The following is a 21,932-nucleotide window of genomic DNA, read 5'->3' as shown; positions in this document are numbered from 1 at the left end:
CCTTAAAAAAAGACCAAAAAAAAGAAGAAAAAAGAAAAAACACTGAATAGTACGAAAATAATTATCAAAATTAACTAGACATTGATTGTTGCACAACACTGTGAATGCCATTAAAGCCACTGAATTGTATGCTTATTTTGTTGTATATACTTTATCACAGTAAGAAAGGCAAAAAAATAAATCCTTCCATGTAGAAGACAGTCACATGTGTGTCCTTCATCATCAAATCCCTCTTTTATGAGAAGCGTATTTTCTCTTCCTTCTCTTTTAGAACATGTAAAGATTGTGTTTCTGTATTTTAATCATATGTCATTTTAACTTTTGGAGGGGGGGGACACCTCTCTTCTATAATGTCACAAACTAAAGTATATTTTTAGTTTTCCATATGAAGTATTTGGGTGGAATAATGGATCCTAGTTTAGTTAAAGGAAGTAGTGAGTGAAAATGACAACTTTAAAGTCTTCAGGTGAACAGAATTCCTGATACAACCGGAAAGTAGGATGCAATTGGGGCGGTGGGAAGGAGCAGTGAAATCCTCTGTGACAACTTTCTCTTATACCTTAGAAAATGAGCTTTGGCTCTGGAGTCTCTCGAGGCACAAACCTGAGAGACAGCTTTTATTGGTGGCCTGAACCTCTGATTTGGATAAGAAAAAAATAGTGTAACATATAAATAAAAATAACAAATCATTTTTTTAAGAGCTTGAAATCACTGGGTGAAGGTGGAGAGGAAAAAAATGAAAATAAACTAACATCCTGTATGAATAAATATTCGTTGCTGGTATAAAAACAGCACAATACAGTTTATGCAGTGCAAAAACTTGGAGAAATGCCTCTGCAGTAGACTTGACCTCACGGCAGGATCACAGTGCTGCCCCCAAACCGTTCAGGCAGAGGCCCGTCCACTGGAAACGTTCAGAACCACGTGGCCGTTGTGAGTGATTTCTGGCTATTTCCTTCACATGTGCACCTGAGGGGGAAAAAATACAGAAACAACATGTTTCAGGGTTTTCAAGTACTTGTCCCTAACCCATTTCCACGTCCACCTCTTCGTGTGAAGCAAGTCACAGCACGAGTGGAGGCACAATTTAAAACCCAGGGATGTATTGGTTCTAGGGAGGAAGTAGCCCCATTAAAACCCTCCGTGGGGCTTGGGCTTAAAGCCAATCAACCTGCACATCTACTTTAGTTCTGATCATTCTGATTCACAGAGATGCTTTATCACTACATTAAAGTAAAAAGCAAAGTCATTTTACTGACTCAAAACCTGGGCATAAATTAAGAACAGAGTGACAAAGAGGCTGGGCAATCTGTATGAGAGTTTCTCATTTTCACACATAAGATGAGCACAACAACAGTTTTTGATGTTGATATCAGGTTGTAATCCCTATATTTTACGAATTTGGGCAAGCACTGAAACACTGGTGTATATGTATGAAATTTCCTGGTGTCTAATTTGTGCAGCAAAGCAGTTACAGGGCCTATAGACATGGGATCTGTGGAGAGTGGGTGACAAGAATGAAAAGAGAATCAAAAGCTTAACAAAGATTCAACTAAGCAACTTCTCTAAAATGGAAGATGAGACCAATGATACAACAGTACTTTGCCAGGCCTTTGAGTTCTTGATTCTACCAGTTTCTAGCTGAACTGGAAGACATACAGGTTTTCTGATAAATGCATAACCAGAACATAAAGGAAATGAAACACTGTCAAGTTTCTCTGTTTCACCATCATCAGTTTTTTTGGAGCTGTATCTTACCTCCATCCCTGGACAGATGCGCAGAACAAACTGAAATAATGTCAAGACTTGGGAGCTCTTACCTCTGAATGTGTTTGGCTAAAAAAGGACTTCAAATGTAATCTTTTTTCCCCAAAGAAGAATGAGAAAAGTTTTGTTTGCGACTCGACAACAGCCATCCATCTAGGCTGGCTCGTGTCACCTGCTGGGTCGCTCAGTCATGAGACTGCAGATCTATCTTATAAAACCTGGCCCCAAGTACATTTGTGGGTCCTGTCCACAAAGCATCATGGGAAATGATGGTTTTACACATGAAATAGAAAAGCGTCAAGACACCTACTTCCTATCAGGTGTACTTTCTTTTCTCTTGATGCTTCTGCATAACTGCTACCCCCAAAGAGCACTGAATATGAAATGCTATATATTCAAATGCCCCTTAAGTTAAGGAGAAAAATAGGAAATTCTTCAAGAATGCTGGAACCCACTGGGTGAAATCAGAAGTTACTTTCATTTAATGCAAGAAATTAAAAATAAGGCAGGGAGCCTAATTGCATTGAATCTCCTGCCTCCATTTTTTAAACTAGCCATATCTGTCTGGTTATATATTTAGATACTCTCTAGGTAAAACTAAAAACAACCAAACGAACAAATGGAATTACATTCACTTTTTTCTGCTTCACAATCCTCCAAAAATCACCTGGTTCCATTCCCCATAACTCTTTCTCAATGTGATTTGCTATAAAGACAATTTTAATTCTAGCAACCTTTAACCCAAATGGCCTTTGTTTCATGGTGTGAAATATTTGAAACCGAGACTGAAGATGAGCATCTTGTGTATAAAATCCTTGATTTGATGTTTCTCTTTCTCATGTGTTACTATGGTGTAGACCACACTCTGGCTGACAGCACAAGTGAGAGAAGGCATCTCTTTCACAGGGCAGGTTGTGAAGGGGGTTGAGATGACTGAAAGCTTGTTAGCAGATCCTCATGGATGCCCGAGGCCGGGGTAAGGAAACCTGGGCTCATCTCCCTCTCCTGGGGTCACTGCTGATCCTGGAAACATCACTTAAGCTCTCTCCACAGTGGGGGCCTCATTTGTGAAATGAGGCAATGACCTACCTCATAGGAACCAAGGGATGACTACAATCCACAGGCTGAAAACACACCAAGCTAAGTGCTGGGTGTGATCATGATGCTGCTCAGAGACGTGGCCCCTTAGTCCATGGAAAGTAGCAGCATTCCTTGCCTTGAATGATGAAAACAAAACTTCTGGGAGGCCCTTTGTGAATCTTCTGATTTTACCTTTAAAGAAGCCCAGAGTCTTAGCTGGACATATTGAACTCAGTGAACATGATAAACTGGGAGGGTTAAAAGATGCCTAACTCTTTCTAACCTGTGATTTTGAGAAATTACTTAGGTTCCTCTGCCTCAGTTTCTCCATCTGAGGGATAATACTGCCAGCTCAGAATGGTTGTGAAGATTAAAAGAGAAAATGTCAAAAAAAAAAAAAGTTCAAATTCAGAACAAGCAGAATATAAGACCAGTGGGTGGTGGGTTTCTTGGCCCTCTCCCCACCTTCTCTTGGGCTTGGTTCATTATAGTTCTTCCAATGCAGGTTGAAACTAAGTCTAACTCTTAAAATCGAGCTAGTAGATAAAGCCACTGTCATGGAATTAGAGCTTACTAAAAGCAAGAGAGCAAGAAAAACTCCCCTGCATGAGTGAAGTCCAGCACTTGGCTCAAGACATTGAGAATTCTGGCTCAAGACTCAGTCAGTTCATCCTCATTGAACAGCATGGCCCTGGTTCAATCCCAGGAACCCTCAACCTCCTCATCTTTAAAGCAGTCTAACTTTTGTGTATATACTGGCACATATATTATCAAGTTAAAAAGTACTGAATAGTAAGAGAGGATTTCTACTTGTAACTTAATGGAATAATGCATTTTCTCTCCCCTCATCCTTACAGAAATCACCCTAAAAAGGATAATTGGCAGATAAAAATTGAGCCCAATCATTGATGAAATCAGGAGTTATTTTAAATCCCAAATGACGAAATATCTGGACAGGCTGCCGTATGCAACTGGATCTAATGCGCTGTGGCAAGGCAGAGAGAGGGTGCTTAAGGGGAACAGATCTCAGCAATCACGGGAGAGCATGGTTCTCCAACTAAGGGGCAGATTCTAAGGTGCCAATTAGGAATCTTGTAGAATCATTATCTTTGCCTGAAGCACATACACCGGTGATGTCCTAGGAGAAGAGATTCTGAAATGCAAGCGGTATGAACCGCCCATCACTGCAGGCTAGGCAAGAATACAGGCTAAATGAATACGTGTTCTCAATTTCTCTCCACTTGCTGATGGACAAAGACAAACACACACCCTCTTCCATCTCTCTGTGCCATGAGGAGCTTATGTATTACAGAGAGCAAATTCCATTCAGCCTGAAATGATGCCTTAGCCACAACTACCCACAAATATACGGTCTAGAAAAAACTCAATGCAAAGGCAAGTAGTAGGAAAAACAATAACAAAAAAAGCAGTACAGTATCTGTAACATACACAAACAAAAAAATGAGGAAAATGAACAAAATGAGCATGTGAGGGATGAAAAAATACTCACTTAACAAATGAAAATTATGCAAAAATATAATGCAATACAGTCAAAGAAAATGGAGAACAATCAACCTGTGGACAATAGACATCAGAGCACAGGAAGACATGGTACAGCAACAGAAGATGATGAAACACGAGTTGATAGATGCCAAAGTGAAATGGAAGAGAAAAATGAAAACATCAAAGAAATGACAGTTCTGAAGGCCACACAAAGAAGATTAGCTACAGCTAAAGAAATAATAGAGACATTGGAGGACAGGATGGAGAAAGAAAGCCACATCACTGTAAATTGATAAAAATTTTAAAAGAATTAAGGAGATAAAACAGACAGGACAGGCAACATATATATTACAGATATTTATAAAGAGGAGACTCCCATCAAATTAAACAAACTCAAAGACATAACTCAAGTAAACTTCTCAAAATAAAACACTTGAATGTAGAGACCAGGAGTACGTGATGTCTTAGGAAAAACCAATGACCTTCAAAATAAAGAAAGAATCCTTTGTGCATCCAGGAGGGAAGATCAAGTTATTTGAAATCAGAGATGTGACAGAAATATGTTTCATACAACTGACCCTTGATCGAGGTGGGGCTGAGTGGCTCTGACCCTCTAAATGGTCAAAAATTTGTGTATAACTTTACAGTCACTCCATATCCATGTAGTCAAACAACTGTGGATCAGGTAATATTACAGCACATAGTCACTGAAGAAACTCTGCGTACAAATGGACCCCTGCAGTTCAAACCTGTGCTGTTCAAGGGTTACCTATATTTACAGTAAGTCAGGGATTCTAACTCCAAGGGACCCCCCTCCCCTTTAAGATGACATAGAGCCTTGTTTTCAAACTTTTTTGGGGGCTGCCATGCTCAATAGTAAATATGTTTAATTTTACATTGAGTCCCAGTACAGAGTCACCAGCTCTATCTATATTTGTGAACCCTGAAAGGAATTCATGAAATATCTACTACTTCTAGGAAACACACATTGCTGTTTTTCGTCCATTCCCTTCTTTTCTATTGCATTTCTTAAAACTTGCTGGTCACCCCTGACTAAACAGATTTCATAGCCCCACTCATGACTTCCATACCACACAAAGTTTTAAAAAGGCTAAACTAGAGGACAAACTTTAGCAAACTAGAGGTGTAAAAAGTGTCCTTTAATAGAAGTGGGTAAAATAATAGAGGTCTAAGTATTTTTAAAGATTTGAAAGTAAACAGTGAAAGAAAAACTAAACATTTAGTAGAACGTAGAAAAGGAAAATAATGATGTTTATAATGTGGAGTCAATAATAAGGAAATAAAATATTTCTAGAAGAAATTGAAGCAATACACATAAAGTGCAAAAAAAACCCAAATATTACAAGCTATAAATTTAAAAGTTTTAAGAAAACCTAAAAACTGAAATCATAGCACAACAGCACTAAGACAAAATATACCTACAAGGCCAAGATTAAATCTCAGAGCTAAATCTAACTACCTGTCACCAAAGGAGACACATCTACAACTGATATTAAAAGCCGGTCAAAGATATATCAAGCAAATAAAAACAGGGGACTCAATTTCAGTTTTGAATCACTCTGGATTCAGGGCCAGAGACATTAAATAAATTGAAGAAAGGAACTCTAAAGTAGTACAAATACATAATTCATAGTGCAAACCCAAGTCATGAATATCTCGGACTGAAAAATCATAACATTAAAATTATCAAAGCAAAAATGACAAGAACTACAATGTGAAACTTGCTATAACAGAAGACTAATTCCCCTCTCTCAGTCTAACTCATACCAAATGGACCAAAAGAAATAAGGATAGCGAAAACCTAAATAATGTAATTAATAAAAATCACTCTAATTAAAAGTTAAACTCTGTATCTTAAATAGATAATGTCCATCTGTTAAATACCCAAAGAACATCCACAAAATTTAGCCAATATACTACATCACCAAAAAATATTAATATATATTGTTTTGGGGTAGATATACGACAAAGAACATTTTTGTTTAATCACAAGGCAATGAAATGAGTGAAATGATGTATAAAATAGAAAACAAATATTTAAAAAATCCTCTAACTAGGAAATTGGAAAGATCTCCTTCTCAAATAATTCTTGGGCTAAAGAGGAAGTGAAAACCAAAATTGCAGAATCTATAGATAAAAACACAACTATGATAAAAGCACTACACACCAGAACCTATAGGTTATAGCTACAACACTATTCAGATAAAAGTTCTCAGACTTAAAAATATTTATATTAAAGAACAAGAAGGAATGAAATCAAATGCATTTAAGAAGTAGGAAGCAACAACAAAGTAAATCAAAGGAAGGGAGGAATTATTAAATATACAAAGCAGAAAGAGATAAATTATAAAGAAGAATACATGTTGAAAGCAAATTTCTTCTTTCTTTGGGGGAAAAAACAATAAAACTGCAACAATTAATTAGAAGGGAAAATGAGGAACAGGAAACAGAGAAAGCAATAAATACTCTGTAGCCTTTCAAAAGAATGAGATAACTATGCACTGAGAAGATCTAGAATATAATATTAAATGAGAACAGCAAGGCACAGCTATCATTTGTGCTTAGAAACAGGAAGGCCACACAGGCCCAAATTCTTCCTGATGCACAGAACATGTCAGCAGAACAAAGGTGCTGCCGGGGCTCCACTCCGGGGGAGGGGCTGTGTGGTGACTGGAATGGCAGAGTGATTTATTCTTTATCCATAGAAATCTATTTTTAAAAATAAAGTTTTTGAATTTGGTAGCATTAGATATATCATTTTTTAAAAACTGATGATTAAAATTACACTTTCATTATTTAGATTTTCTAAAGCTACTTAGAAGAACTGTGGGTACGTTTTATTATTATTGGGAGGTAAGGGCTCAATCTACAGCCTTTAAAGAAATGATCCCACTTTTACGCTGTAAAAGGCTCTATATTCACAAAGCACTGAAGCACATGCCCTCTCATCTGATCCCTGTAATGACAGAGGGAAGAAGCCCACAGGGCTGTAACCCCTGCTCTACACACAGGGGAGGACCCTGAGGCTCAGAGACCTTGGGGACATGAGGCCACGTGGCTGCTGAGTGGCTCCCCCACTATTCACACTGCCCCAGGCTCCTAGATCTAGGATGTTAGCATATCTTAACTTTGGGGTTATAGCTGGTGGTACCATGAATAGATACAATGACACCTCTGCTACCCACTGGGAACAAAGAAACTTCAAAAATCCTCTATCAGGTCTGCGTTACCGTTACCGCAGAAGGAATCATCCTTTGTTATGGGCTGAACTGTGTCCCCTCCAATGGTACATGCTCAAGTCCTAAACCCCCCACCCTGGTCCCTCAGAAGATGAAAATATTTGGGGACAGGGACCTTACAGAAGGGATTAGTTACAATGAAGTCACATAGTTGGGCCCTGATCTAATCTGACAGGTGTCCTCATAAGAAGAAAAGTTTAGGACACAGGCACTCAGAGGGGAGCATGTGAAGACACAGGGAGAAGACAGCACCTACAAGCCCAGGAAAGAGGCCTCAGGGGACACTGACCCTGCTGACACCCTGACCTCAGCCTCCAGCCTCCAGACAGTGAGGACATGAGTCTCGTTAAGTCACCTGTTCTGTGGTACTTTGTATGGCAGCCCCAGCAAACTAATGCACCCTTCAGCACAGAATCAAAAAGCACTTTCCTGACTATTTCCTGATCATCGAAATGTGTCAATGACTCGGGTCACCTACACTAACATTTTCAGAGAAGCAACTACGTGGTCAGTAAACATGACTTGGAAGCACCTTTTCCCAGATGCTGAGTTTTCTTTTCAAATGAATGAATTCTGTTCTGTTAGAGTGAAAAGCTTGCTGACTTAGGCTACTCCTCCCAGTGTGACAGGAGTGACATCAGAAGCTTGCACATTTACAGAGCTGACAATCTGATACTTGTTCTCCTAAGAGGGCAGAGCATATACAGAAATAATGGCAGGAAGATATTCAACTGGGATGAGAATCGGGATGTGTATCTCCTTGTGTCTTTCTGTAGAGGTGACCCGAGCCACTGGTAGGGCTGAAATCCAGGAGTGATGCTCTGCCACCCTGTGAACTTGGGTGACACCCTCCTTGGTTACCAGGTCAAAGGAGCAGCTTCTCAGACTCAGCACAGAACATGGTACCTAGGGCGGCACCCACCACCCCCAGCAGGTCTGCTCTGTGCTCCCTGGACCAGTTCTGTGACCCTGGGGGAGCCTTTGACCTAATCTTGACCCAGTGGATGAGATGGGTTAAAAAAGGACTGGCATGAGGATTAAGTGAAATCACACATGTGAGAACTAAGTAAAACACATTATAAAGAATTACACCAAAGTAAATTACCATTAATATTGTAAAAGTAGGTACAAGATCACTAGACCAGGAATCACGAGATTTCTAATTCTGTGACCTATGTCTGCTTTGTTTGTAGGTTACACTTGACTTAAAAAATTAATTGAATGAAAAGATTACCAATTCTCTGTCTGCTGCAAATAAATCTCATACCAGTTGTATCTATAGGGCCGTCTTCCTCCTTACGGGCTTTAGTTTCCTCACTTGTAAAATCAGGGTGTTGAATCCTATTATCTTCTGTTCTTTGGCCCTATCTAAAATCCTGTGATCTATTTCTCATTGCTCAAGGTCTTGATAATAGATAATGATAACACACTTTTTAAACAAAGACTTGGACACAGAGGTAGGGGCACATCTCTTTGAGGTGAAATAACTAAGGGTGAATGAATAAAAGGGTTTGGGAGATTCCAGGCTGTTCTGTGTTGGGTTATACAGGGAATCTCCTAAAGGATTATCAGGTCTCAGACAGGAAGCTTAGACTGGGAGACGAAAGCACTCTGTCCATTTCAGGCACAAATGAATATCGGGCTCCAAGTGCAGCTTCTCTGCATGTGCATACAGTGTGAGTATTTGTGGAAAGTCTCCACTGTCCCTAACCCGAGGCTTGAACCAGTGAACTCTGTCAACTCCTCAGCCAGCTCTGTGACCCTGGGCAATCTCCTAGCCTATGAACAGTGGAAGGCACTGCTCATCATGTCTTCATTTCTAAGGGGGAGGAATGAGGTGAAACCAGGACAGAGAGAACTCAGGTACATTTTAGATAAGTCATTCATACAAAAGTACTGTGGACACTGGGCCATATCTTTAAGAGATATTTTAAATATTACACAAGTAATTTTATTCTGCTTACAAGTGAAAATCTGGGAAATGCAGAAAAGTATGGAGAAGGAAAAATGCTCCCATCATTTAAAGCCCAGAGATAACGTTTGGATGAGAAGCCCCGTCACATCCAGTTGGAACCTCCTCCTACCTGAGCCACGCATCTCAAGGGGCAAAGACACCTTCCATCAACCCCACTCTCACCTGGCTTCAGAGAGAACTACAGGCAGCTGCATGGCAATGGCTAAGTCTCTGAAGCCAGACCTGAGTTAACACATCTGTAGGACAAGATACCACCACCTCCCCTCTGTTGGAGCGACACCACGTGGCCTGAGTGTTACTTGTGGAGCACCTTCCTCACATCGCCTACAGCGCTTAGAGCTCCCACACCCCCCAGCTCTGTGCAAAGGCTTTGTTAAACCCCCAAGCCCCATTCAGACTACAGTGTTAAGGCTGTGTGAATTCCTGATCTGTCCTAATGACAACTGTACCTTCTAGAAGGTAGAGGAAGCTTAGGGAGGCAACCTAATTCTAAACAGCAAAGAATTAGGGGGACATAGTATCATGTTGGAGTTTTCTTTACAAATTAGAAACAAAAACAACCTACACCTTTCCCTGGTAGATCTTTAGACCCAAAATAGTCCAGATTTTCCCCTCAAACTCTCAAATTTCCCGGATGTTCCCTGACAGCACTTGCATCGCAAATGGGCTGAGGACCAATCAGGATAAAATGCAAAGGGTCTGCAGAATGAGAGTGATCTGTGCTGTGTGGGAATCTGAACCCACAGAGTCCAAACCTGTGGAAAGTCTAACCTACAATCTCTCTCTTATGCACATGTGCGTGCACACATGAGCACACACACATCCTGCCCCACCCCCACCTCTTCTGCATATTCTCGGCAGACCTGCCTTCAACCTGCACCTTGTTGTTAAGGCCCACCATGAAGCTTCATCTCTGGAGGCTCATAATTGCAAAGGGCACAGAGCGCTTGTTACCAGACCCCTCATGGAGATCCTGAAGAGTGAACCAGGGAAATGAACTTTAATTACAATTCTCTGCTTGGAGCTCACCTGTGTTGCTGTCTCAGTGAGGGCAGTGGCCTCGGCCTCCCCCAGGTGTTGCACCATCTTGTAAAATAGGCTGTTCTTATTTTGCAACAACTTATATGGCGAACTGTATTCTATTTGTCTTCCTGAATCCAAAACCTGATAATCAGGAGAAAGAAACCTATTATCAGACAATGTTTCCCAGTAACATAGTATAACTCAGACAATATTTTATTGCACATGGATGTGTTCACTAATTGAAACTTAAAAGAAAGAGGAAGGGGCTCTTACTCTGCTTTCCACTAACTAGTGGCTTTGCTTAAGGGTGCTGGAGAGAAGAAAGTCTGAAACAGTTGGCCCAAATGATACAGCTATAGACATAGTTCTGATGTTAAGGGGTACTGAGTTCTTCATTTAGGTCATTCTTAGACTAAATGTATTTTAAGAGAAGGTGCTGAAACTCTGAACAGGACACAGGTTGTTTTTCCATAGCTAAGGACTGCAGTTAATTCTGCCCCACGGTATTTAACTAGAGGCATTTATTAGATCTCTTAAAGGCCACCGTCCTGTTAATCTTTTGCTTATCACTGGGAAGCACTGCTAAGGCAGCTTGCTCAAAAAAATTCAAGAATAACTGAATTTGTCATAACCAAATAATAATTTAAATGTCCTCTAACCTAGAATACCAATTTGGATCCCCTGAATGTGTAATTTAACTTAATCACAGTATGACAGAATATAACTACTCCTCCTAATGTTGAAAAAGAAGGAAAAAAATGCATTTTTTTGGCCTTTTTTTAGGGCCACACCCATGGCATATGGAGGTTCCCAGGCTAGGGGTCTCATTGGAGCTGCAGCTGCTGGCCTACAGCACAGCTCATGGCAATGCCGGGTCCTTAACCCACCAAGCAAGGCCAGGGATCGAACCCTCAATCTCATGGCTTCTAGGCGGATTCATTAACCACTGAGCCATGATAGGAACTCCCAAAAGATGCAATTTTAAAACACAGGTCTCCACACCTCTTTGGTCAATTAATCTATGAGAGAGCAGGCAAGACTAGATAATGGAGAAAAGACAGTCTCTTCAGCAAGTGGCACTGGGAGAGCTGAACAGCTACATGGAAATCAAGGAAATTAGAACACACCTTCACATCATATACAAAAATTAACTCAGATGGTGTAAAGACTTAACTATAACACATGATACCATAAAATTCCTAGAAGAAAACAAAGGCAAAATATTCTTGGACATAAATAGTTGACATATTTTCTTAGCTCAGTCTCCCAAGGCAAAAGAAATAAAAGTAAAAATAAACAAATATGACATAATCAAGCTTAAAAACTTCTGCGTAGCAAAGGAAATGGCCAATAAAATGAAAAGACAACCTAAGGGACGTGATAAAATATTTCCAATGATGTGACCAACATGGGGTTACTATCCAAAATGTACAGACAACTCATACAGCTGACTATCAAACAAAACAAAACAACCCAATCGAAAAATGGGCAGAAGTCCTAAACAGACATTTCTCCAGAGAAGACATAAAGATGGCCAACAGGCACATGAAAAGATGCTCAACACTGCTACCCATTAGAGATATGCTGATCGAAACAATAATGAGGTGGCACCTCACACTGTCAGAATGGCCATCACCAAAGTCTACAAGTGATAAATGCTGGGGAAGGTATGGAGAAAAGGGAACCCTCCTACACTGTTCGTGGGAATGTAAACTAGTGCTGTCATTTTGGAAAACAATATGAAAAGGAATATTTTCCTTAAAAAGTTGAAAATAGGAGTTTCCATCCTGGCTCAGCAGAAAAGAATCTGACTAGTACCCACGAGGGTGCAGGTTCAATCCCTGGTCTAGCTCAGTAGGTTAAGGATCTGGCATTGCCATGAGCTGTAGTGTAGGTCGCAGACATGGCTTGGATCTGGCTTTGCTGTGGCTGTGGCGTATGCCGGTGGCTACAGCTCTGAATAGACCCCTAGCCTGGGAACCTCCATATGCTGTGGGTGTGGCCCTAAGAAAGAAAAAAAAAAGTTGAAAATAGAGCTACCATATGATCTAGCTATCTCACTCGAGGACATACATCCAGAAAACATGAACACCCTATTTCAAAAAGATACACGCACACCAAAGTTCATAGCAACGCTGTTTACAAAAGCCAAGAGTTGGAAACAACCCAAGCGCCCATCAACGAATGACCGGTTTAAGAAGAAGGGCATACATATATACAACGGATATTTCTCACCCATAAAAAAGGATAAAATAGTGCCTTTGGCACCAATGTAGATGAACTTAGAGAATATCATATTAAATAAAGTAAGTCTGACAGAGAAAGACAAATATGGCATCACTTACATATGGAATCTAAAAAAAATAATAAAGTACAAATGAATCTATAATCAAAATAGAAACAGACTCACAGACACAGAAACCAAACTGAGGTTACCAAAAGGGAAAGGAAGAGGGTTATAAACCAGGACGATAGGATCAACAGACACAAACTACTACACATAAAAATTAGCAAAAAGGATTTCCTATATAACACAGGGAGCTATATCCAATATCCTATAATAACCTATAATGGAAAATATTCTGAAAATATATATATAACTTAATCACTTTGTTGTATACCTGAAACTAACACAATACTGTAAATCAACTGTACTTCAATTTTTAAAAAACAGTAAATACCATGTGGCTAAAACACATCTGAGGAAAGCAAGGAAATTTTCACTAATTCTGTATTGATTCAGCACACATTTACTGCATATTTAACTGCATTGATGGCATTATGCCAGAAGTTGTGGAAGCAGCAGACACAGCACCTGCCTTCAGAGAGCCTGTACTGAAAGGAGAGAGAGGAGAAAACCCTCAAGTGTTTATGATGCAAGAAAAAAAGCATGACAAGGAGCAGGTTCATAGTAGAAGAGGTGACTTCGGGTCACAGGTTCAGAGGACAACCTTCAAGGAGGACAGAGGGCAGGGAACTGGGCCTTGACGAATGGACAGACGTGGACTTGCAGACACAGGACGGGTGGGTGGACAGTGGTCTTTCCAGACACAGGGAACCACATGAGCCAGGAGGGCTGGAGGTGAGCCTTGAAGCTTTTTAAGGGCAGGGTTGTGTGGTTTTCCTTGTTCTCTGTTGCATCTAGGGGCCCTGACATTGTACATGACAGGTAAGAGGCACAGAGTACAGGCCGCCTGAAAGGCAAATACAAAGGAAATGAAGTTCAGGGCATGACTGGCTGACCTCCCAATGGTGCCGCCTGGCAAGACTGTAGAGTGAGACCAAGGAGGAAACCAGTCCAGCTGGCCTGGGAGACAGTTCAGGCAGTGGGATGCAGGGGTTCCAGGACGAGGGATGTGGACGGGGAGGACCACAGGTTGATGGCCACGGGCCAGAGGGAGAGAGAGAGGAAAATGAGGGAGAGAAAAACCAGGGTTGAGGATGGAGGCTTGAAACTCACTGGTAGTCAAATACTGGAAAAGAGAGAGAAGAGAAGGTGCAGTCCGAGGGGAGGGGGAGCTGCAAGGAGCAGGAGGGCAGCGCCCCAAGGCTCAGGTCAGGGGCTCCAGGAGCTGCGATGGGGCCCAGACTGATAAAAGGCCTAGAATAGAATTTTACCCACGTGGCCTTTACATTTACCGGTTTGATCAAAGATTCTAGATATTTCAGAAGAAATAAACAGAAAGTAACTCTAAACTTTCTTTATGTACAGAAAAATTAGTATAAACTTGAATTTTTAGTTTAATATCCTTTTATATCTATAAGAAAAGGCTCCTGTAATCTCCCGCTGTGTCCCCACTCTTCTTGTAACCCAAGTTAAACTATAAACTAACCACACATTCAAGGGGGTGCGATAACAACCCCTCAAACCCCAGGCTCTCTCCAGGAACGCCAACCTTGAATTGCTCACCACCCTCTGGAAGGTTAAGGAAAATACAGTATATGAGATGAGTCAGGCAGTTACAGAAGCTCAGTGAAGAGTGTTTATCAGGCCTGTGTATCTGCAGATATTCCAGGTAACTGTCCCAGACATAAACATCTAAGGGACCCACTGCAAACTAGTTTGCTCCATGTCACTGGCAGGATGCCAGCAGTGACAATGGGGTGGCTGCAGGGAGAGGTGGGGGCAGGACAGGGTGGAGGAAAAGCCAACGATAGGAAAGAGATGCTGGGAACAGCTTTCAATATGAGGACACCCAGGAAGGGAGACCCCACTTAGTGACAAGTAGAGAGGGGGAGGGGAAGTTATTCATGTCAGGCCTCTATCTCTGGCTGCCAGGTGACATGGGGGCAGTTATCCAACCTTGGATGGTGGGTCCGTCACTGGTAAAGTGGGTGCCTGTGACTTTCTCAGTGACTGGACAATGTAGCAAGTATTAACGTAAGACTGTTCTGAGGTCCTGAACAACGAAACCCCTCTTCTCAGCTGGGGAATGAGGCCGGCAAGGCCATGGTGACTCCACGCTGCTCTCTTAGAGCTGCTGCTTTTACATGGAAGCCCCCCCCCCCATAAGGGATTTCCTCTCCCAGATTGTGCTTCTATCTTCCCTCTGGAAACTGGAATGACATCTCTTGGTATGTTTTTTTTTGGGGGGGGAGGGGGTTGTCTTTTTGCCTTTTCTAGGGCCTCTTCCATTGGCATATGAAGGTTCCCAGGCTAGGAGTCGAATCAGAGCTGTAGCCACTGGCCTACGCCAGAGCCACGGCAACGCTGAATCAGAGCTGAGTCTGTGAACTACCCCACAGCTCATGGCAACACCGGATCCTTAACCTACTGGGCAAGGCCAGGGATCGAACCCACATCCTCATGGTTACTAGTCAGATTCCTTAACCACTACGCCATGATGGGAACTCCTCCTTTTAGTATGTCTTTGAAAGAGCTTTTCTCCTTGAAATGTTTTAACTGCGGCCATGTAGGCTTATGAAAGAAACATTCCATGAAGGTGAAATATAGAATTTCAGTAACACTCTAGTTAGGTGTGGGCCATTGTTGTGCTTTTCAGGTGGTTATGTTACAACAGTTTCTGGTTTTCATTTCACTGGGAAAAACTTCCAAGAAGAGGCTTGCATTGAGGAAGAAGGAAAAGGACATAAAACCACAAGACTGCCTGTGGACAGAAGAGCTTCCTGGCCCTGGTTCGGGTCCTTCGTTTCCAAAGAATCCTCGAACTGCTGGTGGTGAAAATGCTGAACACAGGCAACACCAGAGTTGGAGCAACAGCAGATTTTTACCTGCTTCCTGTGCTCACACTACCAGGGAGAATCTGGGGGTGTGGGGGGTGCTTATGAAGACAGGAGTGTGCAGGGATCGGAGGAAAGCTGTGCCACCGGCTGAAGAGAGAACAGGCCACAAGCGACCAGGTGGTCCTAAAAACCACAAGAAGCAGCCTTCAATGTAGGTACAGTGGTAACTCTTAGGAAAGAGAGGATTTCTAATTTGTCTTGTTCTCCTGTTTAGTGATAACGGGGTAAATAAGGAAGATTAAATTATGTGTCATTATGACTACACCATGTTTAATAAAGTTGAAATTGAGAGAACATCTTTGTAGAACAGAATTCTAAGTCTCACCCACTCATGGTGTGTCATGAAGCAAAACTGAATGAATCCCTTTGGAGAGCCAACACATAAAGCTACCTACCAGGTCACAGTTGTTTACCAGCCAGACTTCTGTTTGACTGACTTACAGTAAACAAAAGCACATCACCCATCTTCATGCAGAATAGTCACCAGTGCAGCAAAATGTAATAATTACAGCTTAAGCACTTGCAGTGACTGGACTTTAAGGTGACAGCACTGATGGTTATGCCCTTCATCAGTGTCCATCACTCCCCAGCCACTCTCCCAACCCAGAGGCTGGCTGCCTGCCCTCTGAAGCATTAAGCTTTGCAGCTGATGGACTTGTCTTTATGTCCTTAAACCTTTCAGAACAGACAATCACCTGCTTTCTGGAAAGGAAACAGGTACAGGCATCGCTCGGAGACATTGCAGGTTCAGTTCCAGAACACCACAATGAAGGGACCATCGTAATAAAGTGAGTCACATGATTCTCTGGTGTCCCAGGGCACAGAGAAGTTATGTTTACACTCTACCGTAGCCTATCAAGTGTGCACTAGCATTGTTTCTTAAAAAAACAATGTGTAGACTTTAACGTAAAAATAATTTATTGCTAAAAAATGGTAGCCATCATCGGAGTCTCCTGCAAGCATCACTGGATCCTGTGGTGTCTCCTGACAGTGGTTACTTAGCATTAATAAGATCACTGAAATCAACTCATTGTCACAGGCTAGGGGTTAACCTTAAAATACTTTGCATTCCTGTGGGATTATATGCAGCCAAAGGTTTTTCCTTTCAGGGATGATTTCCTTATCATTTTATAAAGCCACACCCTAACATATATTGAAACTCAGCAAAAACAGAGGGAAAGAACAAAGAAAGAGAGAAGATTAAAAAAGAAAGAGTAAAGGAATAAAGGGAGGAAGGAAGGAAATAGAGCTAAGGAAGGAAATGTTAAATCACTAAAGAACAAAGCGCCAATCACAACAGGAAGAAAGACACTAGACAGACACCCACAGACCAAGCCTGGAGCCTGCTGTGTGTGCAGAGTCCAGATCTGCTGTGTAAGACACTTGCTGGGTGTTTCTCTACAGGCTCTCAGCTCCCCATCTCCCTTCTTTCTACCCTCTCACCTGTGATGCAGAGGCTGGGTCTCTCAAATCTCATTTCAGAGGCTCTGTGACCTGCTCCCCTTTGGGAGGTTCTGCCACTAGGGGGCACTAGAGGGAGACTGAGGGTGGGACTCAGAGCTAATGGTCTACCTGGTCTCTGCTCCTCCTGCAGCATCACCCCAGCAGTGATGACTGCTCCCAGCTCCCAGCTCTCTCAGCACATGGAGAACCTGCCTCCTCGGGCTCCCTCACAGACATGACCAGCAGCTGGACGGTGACTTGGAGGATTGAGCGCCGACTCTTTAGAGCCTCTCCTCTCGGTTCTTAGGTCTGGACGTCTGTCCTAGGACATGGGAGTTGGTTCCTAAAATTCTTATCCCAGTGTTTCCTTTCATTTTTCTATCCCTCAAAGTCCTATGTAACAAATTTCCTATATTAAATCCCTTCTGTTGAACTACTTTGTTTTTCTCACTAGGCCATTTCTTCTCATGGACTCCCCTCTGACAGCAACAGCTGAGAAATTCTGGAACCCTAGCCAACCTCCTCGGGGCAGTCTCAATGAGAGGCTAATTTTCTGGATCAAGGAAATCCAAAAAAGCTGAAACAGCTGTGACACAGTGACAGTGACTATGTCCCACCATCTGAAATATGAAGCCAAACATGGATTTTGAATATTTTCATGGTTAACCATCTTTCAAAAATGACAATGCAAATAAATTTTTAATATGAAATTATTCAAAAGCACCTTCAGAAAGCAGAGTTAAGTACCTGAGTTAATGTCAGGAATCAGAGGAGAAATTAAGAGAAAATTAAATTATTTGGAGGTTTCTATCAAGGTTTACAAGGAAGGATGAGTTAAAAAATTGAACATAAACGGAAACAACTGAAATTCCACAGACGAGGCTCTTACCATCACCTGTTCGCTGTCAATAACGGTGCTCAACCTGTTTGTGATGGTTAACACAGTGCACTGGGCAAATTTCTCACGGACTTTCTTCTTAATTACCTCATCGGTTCTGAATGAAAGAAGGTGATTTAGTTCAGTAAAGATATGAAAAGCAGACAGAGTTTAAAAATCATATGATATTTTCATACTGTGTTTAAAAAATTAATACTGTAAGACAATCTTGTTCCTGAAAAACTATTAAAACTTTCCTTAGAAATTTATTATTTTTCATCAAACAGTGGGAAATAGTCTTCCCTTGAAATTACTTGAAATGCTCAGGAGCGAAATTTAGAAATCTAGCTCTCCTAGGATACTTCATAACAACATGAATAATACATAACACATTTTGGTGTCTTCTTCTGTTTTCTAGGATAAATGATAACAAGAGCTACCTTTTGGGTGGAGAGAATTAGAAACATTTCTCAGCATCACAAAATATTTCCCATTTACTACATTTAATGTTTGGATTCCAGGTTTCATGGATCCCAGCTCCTACCTTGGATCTACATTGGATGTGGCTTTGTCAATAATCAATATCTGATTTTTCCTGAGAATAGCCCTGGCAAAGGACACCAGTTGTCTCTGTCCAGCACTCAAGTTCGATCCAGATTCTGCTAATTCAGTATTCAGTTTCCCAGGGAGACCTTCAATGGCTTCTTTAAGCTGAACCTGTGGATACAGAAAGAATGACATTTTCCTCAACAAACTGCTACTGAAGTAGACAAGCCTCTTAGACATTCACGCTCTGAGGGCCTCAGGACTTCCTACGTATCTTACATGTGCAGCCAGGTGATGGGGGGAGCTCCTGCCAGTGAGCGATCACTGAGAAAGATGCTAGAGTCAATATAGGACAGAAAGAAATCCTAGAGAAACACAATGATGGAGTGATTTCTCATTTGAAAAGACATCACTAAAGTGATAGGGTCAATTCCAGAAGCATACATAGAAACCACACACTTTGTGAAATAAACCCATGTTTATTTTTATTATCATAAAGTTTCAAATGCAGTTTAAAAAGGCAGTATTATCCTCTACCACTTCCACGACCTCATCATTATTAGAATTCAGAGGATACTAAATGTAATTTTGGCTGCAACAGATGAGTTAATTATAAGTTTAGGCCAATTTCTATGGTAGTTTTTTTTTTTTTCCTTTTTAGTATAGCACCTACAGGAAATAGAAGTTCTTAGGCTGGGGCCGAATCAGAAGTACAGCTGGGGGTCTACACCACAGCCACAGCAACATCATAGCTGAGCTGCATCTGTGACCTTTGCTGCAGCTTGTGTCAATGCCAGATCCTTAACCAACTGAGTGAGGCCAGGGATGGAACCTCCATCCTCACAGAGACAATGTCCAGTTTGTAACCTGCTGAGCCACAACGGGAACTCCAAGACAGTTTTTAACAGGATTTGTCTCCTAATTAACATAACCTCTCTGTCCGCGGAAAACTATATTATAAAACTCTAGAGTAATTTTACTACCTAAGAATCTGAGAAGAGAAATCTCAAGCTGGGAGACAAACAGAAAAATGATTTACTAGGAGTTCCCGCTGTGGCTCAGCAGGTAATGAATCCGACTAGTATCCATTAGGATTCGGGTTCAATCCCTGGCCCTGCCCAGTGGGTTAAAGATAAGACGTTGCCTGAGCTGTGGTGTAGGTTGCAGAGGTGGCTAGGATCTGGCATTGCTGTGGCTGTGGTGTAAGCTGGCAGCTATAGTTCAGATTTAAGCCCTGGCCTGGGAAATGCCACATGATCTGGGAGGGGCACCCCCCCCAAAAAAAGAAAAGTGATTTACCAGTATTTTCAGTTTTTTTATATGTTTGTGTGTCTGTGTGTACATACACTTCCATCCTCAAATTCCGAGCCTATGAAATATTTTACAACCATTCTCTAAAGCATCTGCAGCCTTCAGAGTCACATGAGGGGAAAAAAATCTCTGTGTATTTGTAAAAAATAGATAATGGATCTATCTATCAAGATAGGATTGTAAAAGATATTGTACCTTCTCTCTTTTTAAATTTTATTTATTCATCACATTATTTATTCTTAATTACTCAATGAATTTTATTACATTTATAGTTGTACAGTGATCATCACAACCCCATTTTAGAGCATTTCCTTCCCAAACTCCCAGCCCATCCCCCACCCCCACCCTGTCTCATTGGGAAACCATAAGTTTTTCAAAGTCTGTGACTCAGTATCTGTTCTGCAAGGAAGATCATTGTATCCTTTTTTTATTTTCCACATGTAATTGATAGCATTTGATGTTGGAGTCTCACTCATCTGGCTGACTTCACTGAGCATGGTAATTTCTAGGTGCATCCATGTTGCTGCAAATGCCGTTATTTTCCTTTCCTTTTAATGGCTGAGTAACATTCCATGTGTATATATGCCACATATTCTTCATCCACTCTTCTGTGGATGGACATTTAGGTTGTTTCCATGTCTTGGCTATTGTATATCGTGCTGCAATGAACATTGGACTACGTGTGCCTTTTTGAGTCATGGTTTTTTTCTGGATAGTGCCCTGGAGTGGGATTGCTGGATCAAATTCTATTCTTAGTTTTCTTAGGAATCTCCATACTGTTTTCCACGTGGTTGCACCAATTTACGATCCCACCAACAGTGTACTAGGGTTCCTTTTTCTCCACACCTTCTCCAGCACTTATTATTTGTAGACTTTTTGATGGTGGCCATCCTGGCTGGTGTAAGGAGGTACCTCATAGGGGTTTTGATTTGTATTTCTCTAATAATAGGTGATATTGAACATCTTTTCATGTGTTTTGGCAATCTGTTTGTCTTCTTTGGAGAACTGTTAGTTTAGATCTTCCGCCCATTTTTTGATGGGGTTGTTTTTTTTTTTTTTTTTTTTTGGTATTGAGCGGTAGGAGGCATTTATAAATTTTGGAGATTAATCCCTTGTCATTTGCAAAGATTTTCTCCCATTCTGTGGGTTGTCTTTTTGTTTGGTTTGAGGTTTCCTTTGCTGTGCAGAAACTTTTAAATTAGATCCCATTTGTTTATTTTTGTTTTTATTGTCATTACTCTAGGAGGTGGATCTGAGAAGATATTGCTGTGGTTTATGTTGGAGAATGTTTGGCCTATGTTTTCCCCTGAGAGTTCTATAGTATCTGGTCTTATATTTAGGTCTTTAATCCATTTTGAGTTTATTTTTGTGTATGGTGATAGGGAGTGTTCTAATTTCATTCTTTTACATGTGGCTGTCCAGTTTTCCCAGCATCACTTATTGAAGGGCTGTCTTTTCTGATATGAGTATTGCTACTCCAGCTTTCTTTTGATCCCCGTTTGCATGAAATATTTTCAGCCATCCTCTCACTTTCAATTTGTATGTGTCCCTAGAAGTGAAGTGGGTCTCTTGAAGACAGCATACATATGGGTCTTGTTTTTGTATCCATTCAGCCAGTCTATGTCTTTTGGTTGGGGCGTTTAGTCCATTCACATTTAAGGTAATTATTGATATGTATGTTCTTATTGCCATTTTATTAATTACTTTGGATTTGTTTTTGCTGCTCTTTTTCCTTTCCTTCTTCTCTTGTTCTTTTCTGCCTAGAGAAGTTCCTTTAGTATTTGTTGTAAGGCTGGTTTAGTGGTGCTGAATTCTCTCAGCTTTTGCTTATCTGAGAAGGTTTTGATTTCTCCTTCAAATCTGAATGAGAGCCTTGCTGGGTAGAGTAATCTTGGTTGGAGGT

At 41.2% G+C, this 21,932-nt stretch overlaps 1 protein-coding gene across 1 annotated transcript in view; it reads right to left on the bottom strand.

Annotated features, from left to right (window-relative positions):
* Positions 1–225: 225 nt before the first annotated feature.
* The window catches only part of LOC110258568 (multidrug resistance-associated protein 4-like), a 54,959-nt gene continuing 33,252 nt past the window's right edge, over positions 226–21,932 (bottom strand). The window contains exons 3-6 of the mRNA XM_021081816.1: positions 18,717–18,889; positions 18,185–18,290; positions 10,615–10,749; positions 226–969 (exon numbers count right to left, since the gene is read on the bottom strand). Coding sequence (XP_020937475.1) covers positions 958–969; positions 10,615–10,749; positions 18,185–18,290; positions 18,717–18,889 — 426 coding nt within the window. The 3' untranslated portion in view covers positions 226–957. The remainder of the gene's footprint in view (positions 970–10,614; positions 10,750–18,184; positions 18,291–18,716; positions 18,890–21,932) is intronic.

The sequence above is a fragment of the Sus scrofa genome, unplaced genomic scaffold (genome assembly GCF_000003025.6).
Source record: "Sus scrofa isolate TJ Tabasco breed Duroc unplaced genomic scaffold, Sscrofa11.1 Contig2407, whole genome shotgun sequence".
Taxonomy (NCBI): Eukaryota; Metazoa; Chordata; class Mammalia; order Artiodactyla; family Suidae; genus Sus; species Sus scrofa.
This window is presented reverse-complemented; position numbering and strand designations above follow the sequence as displayed.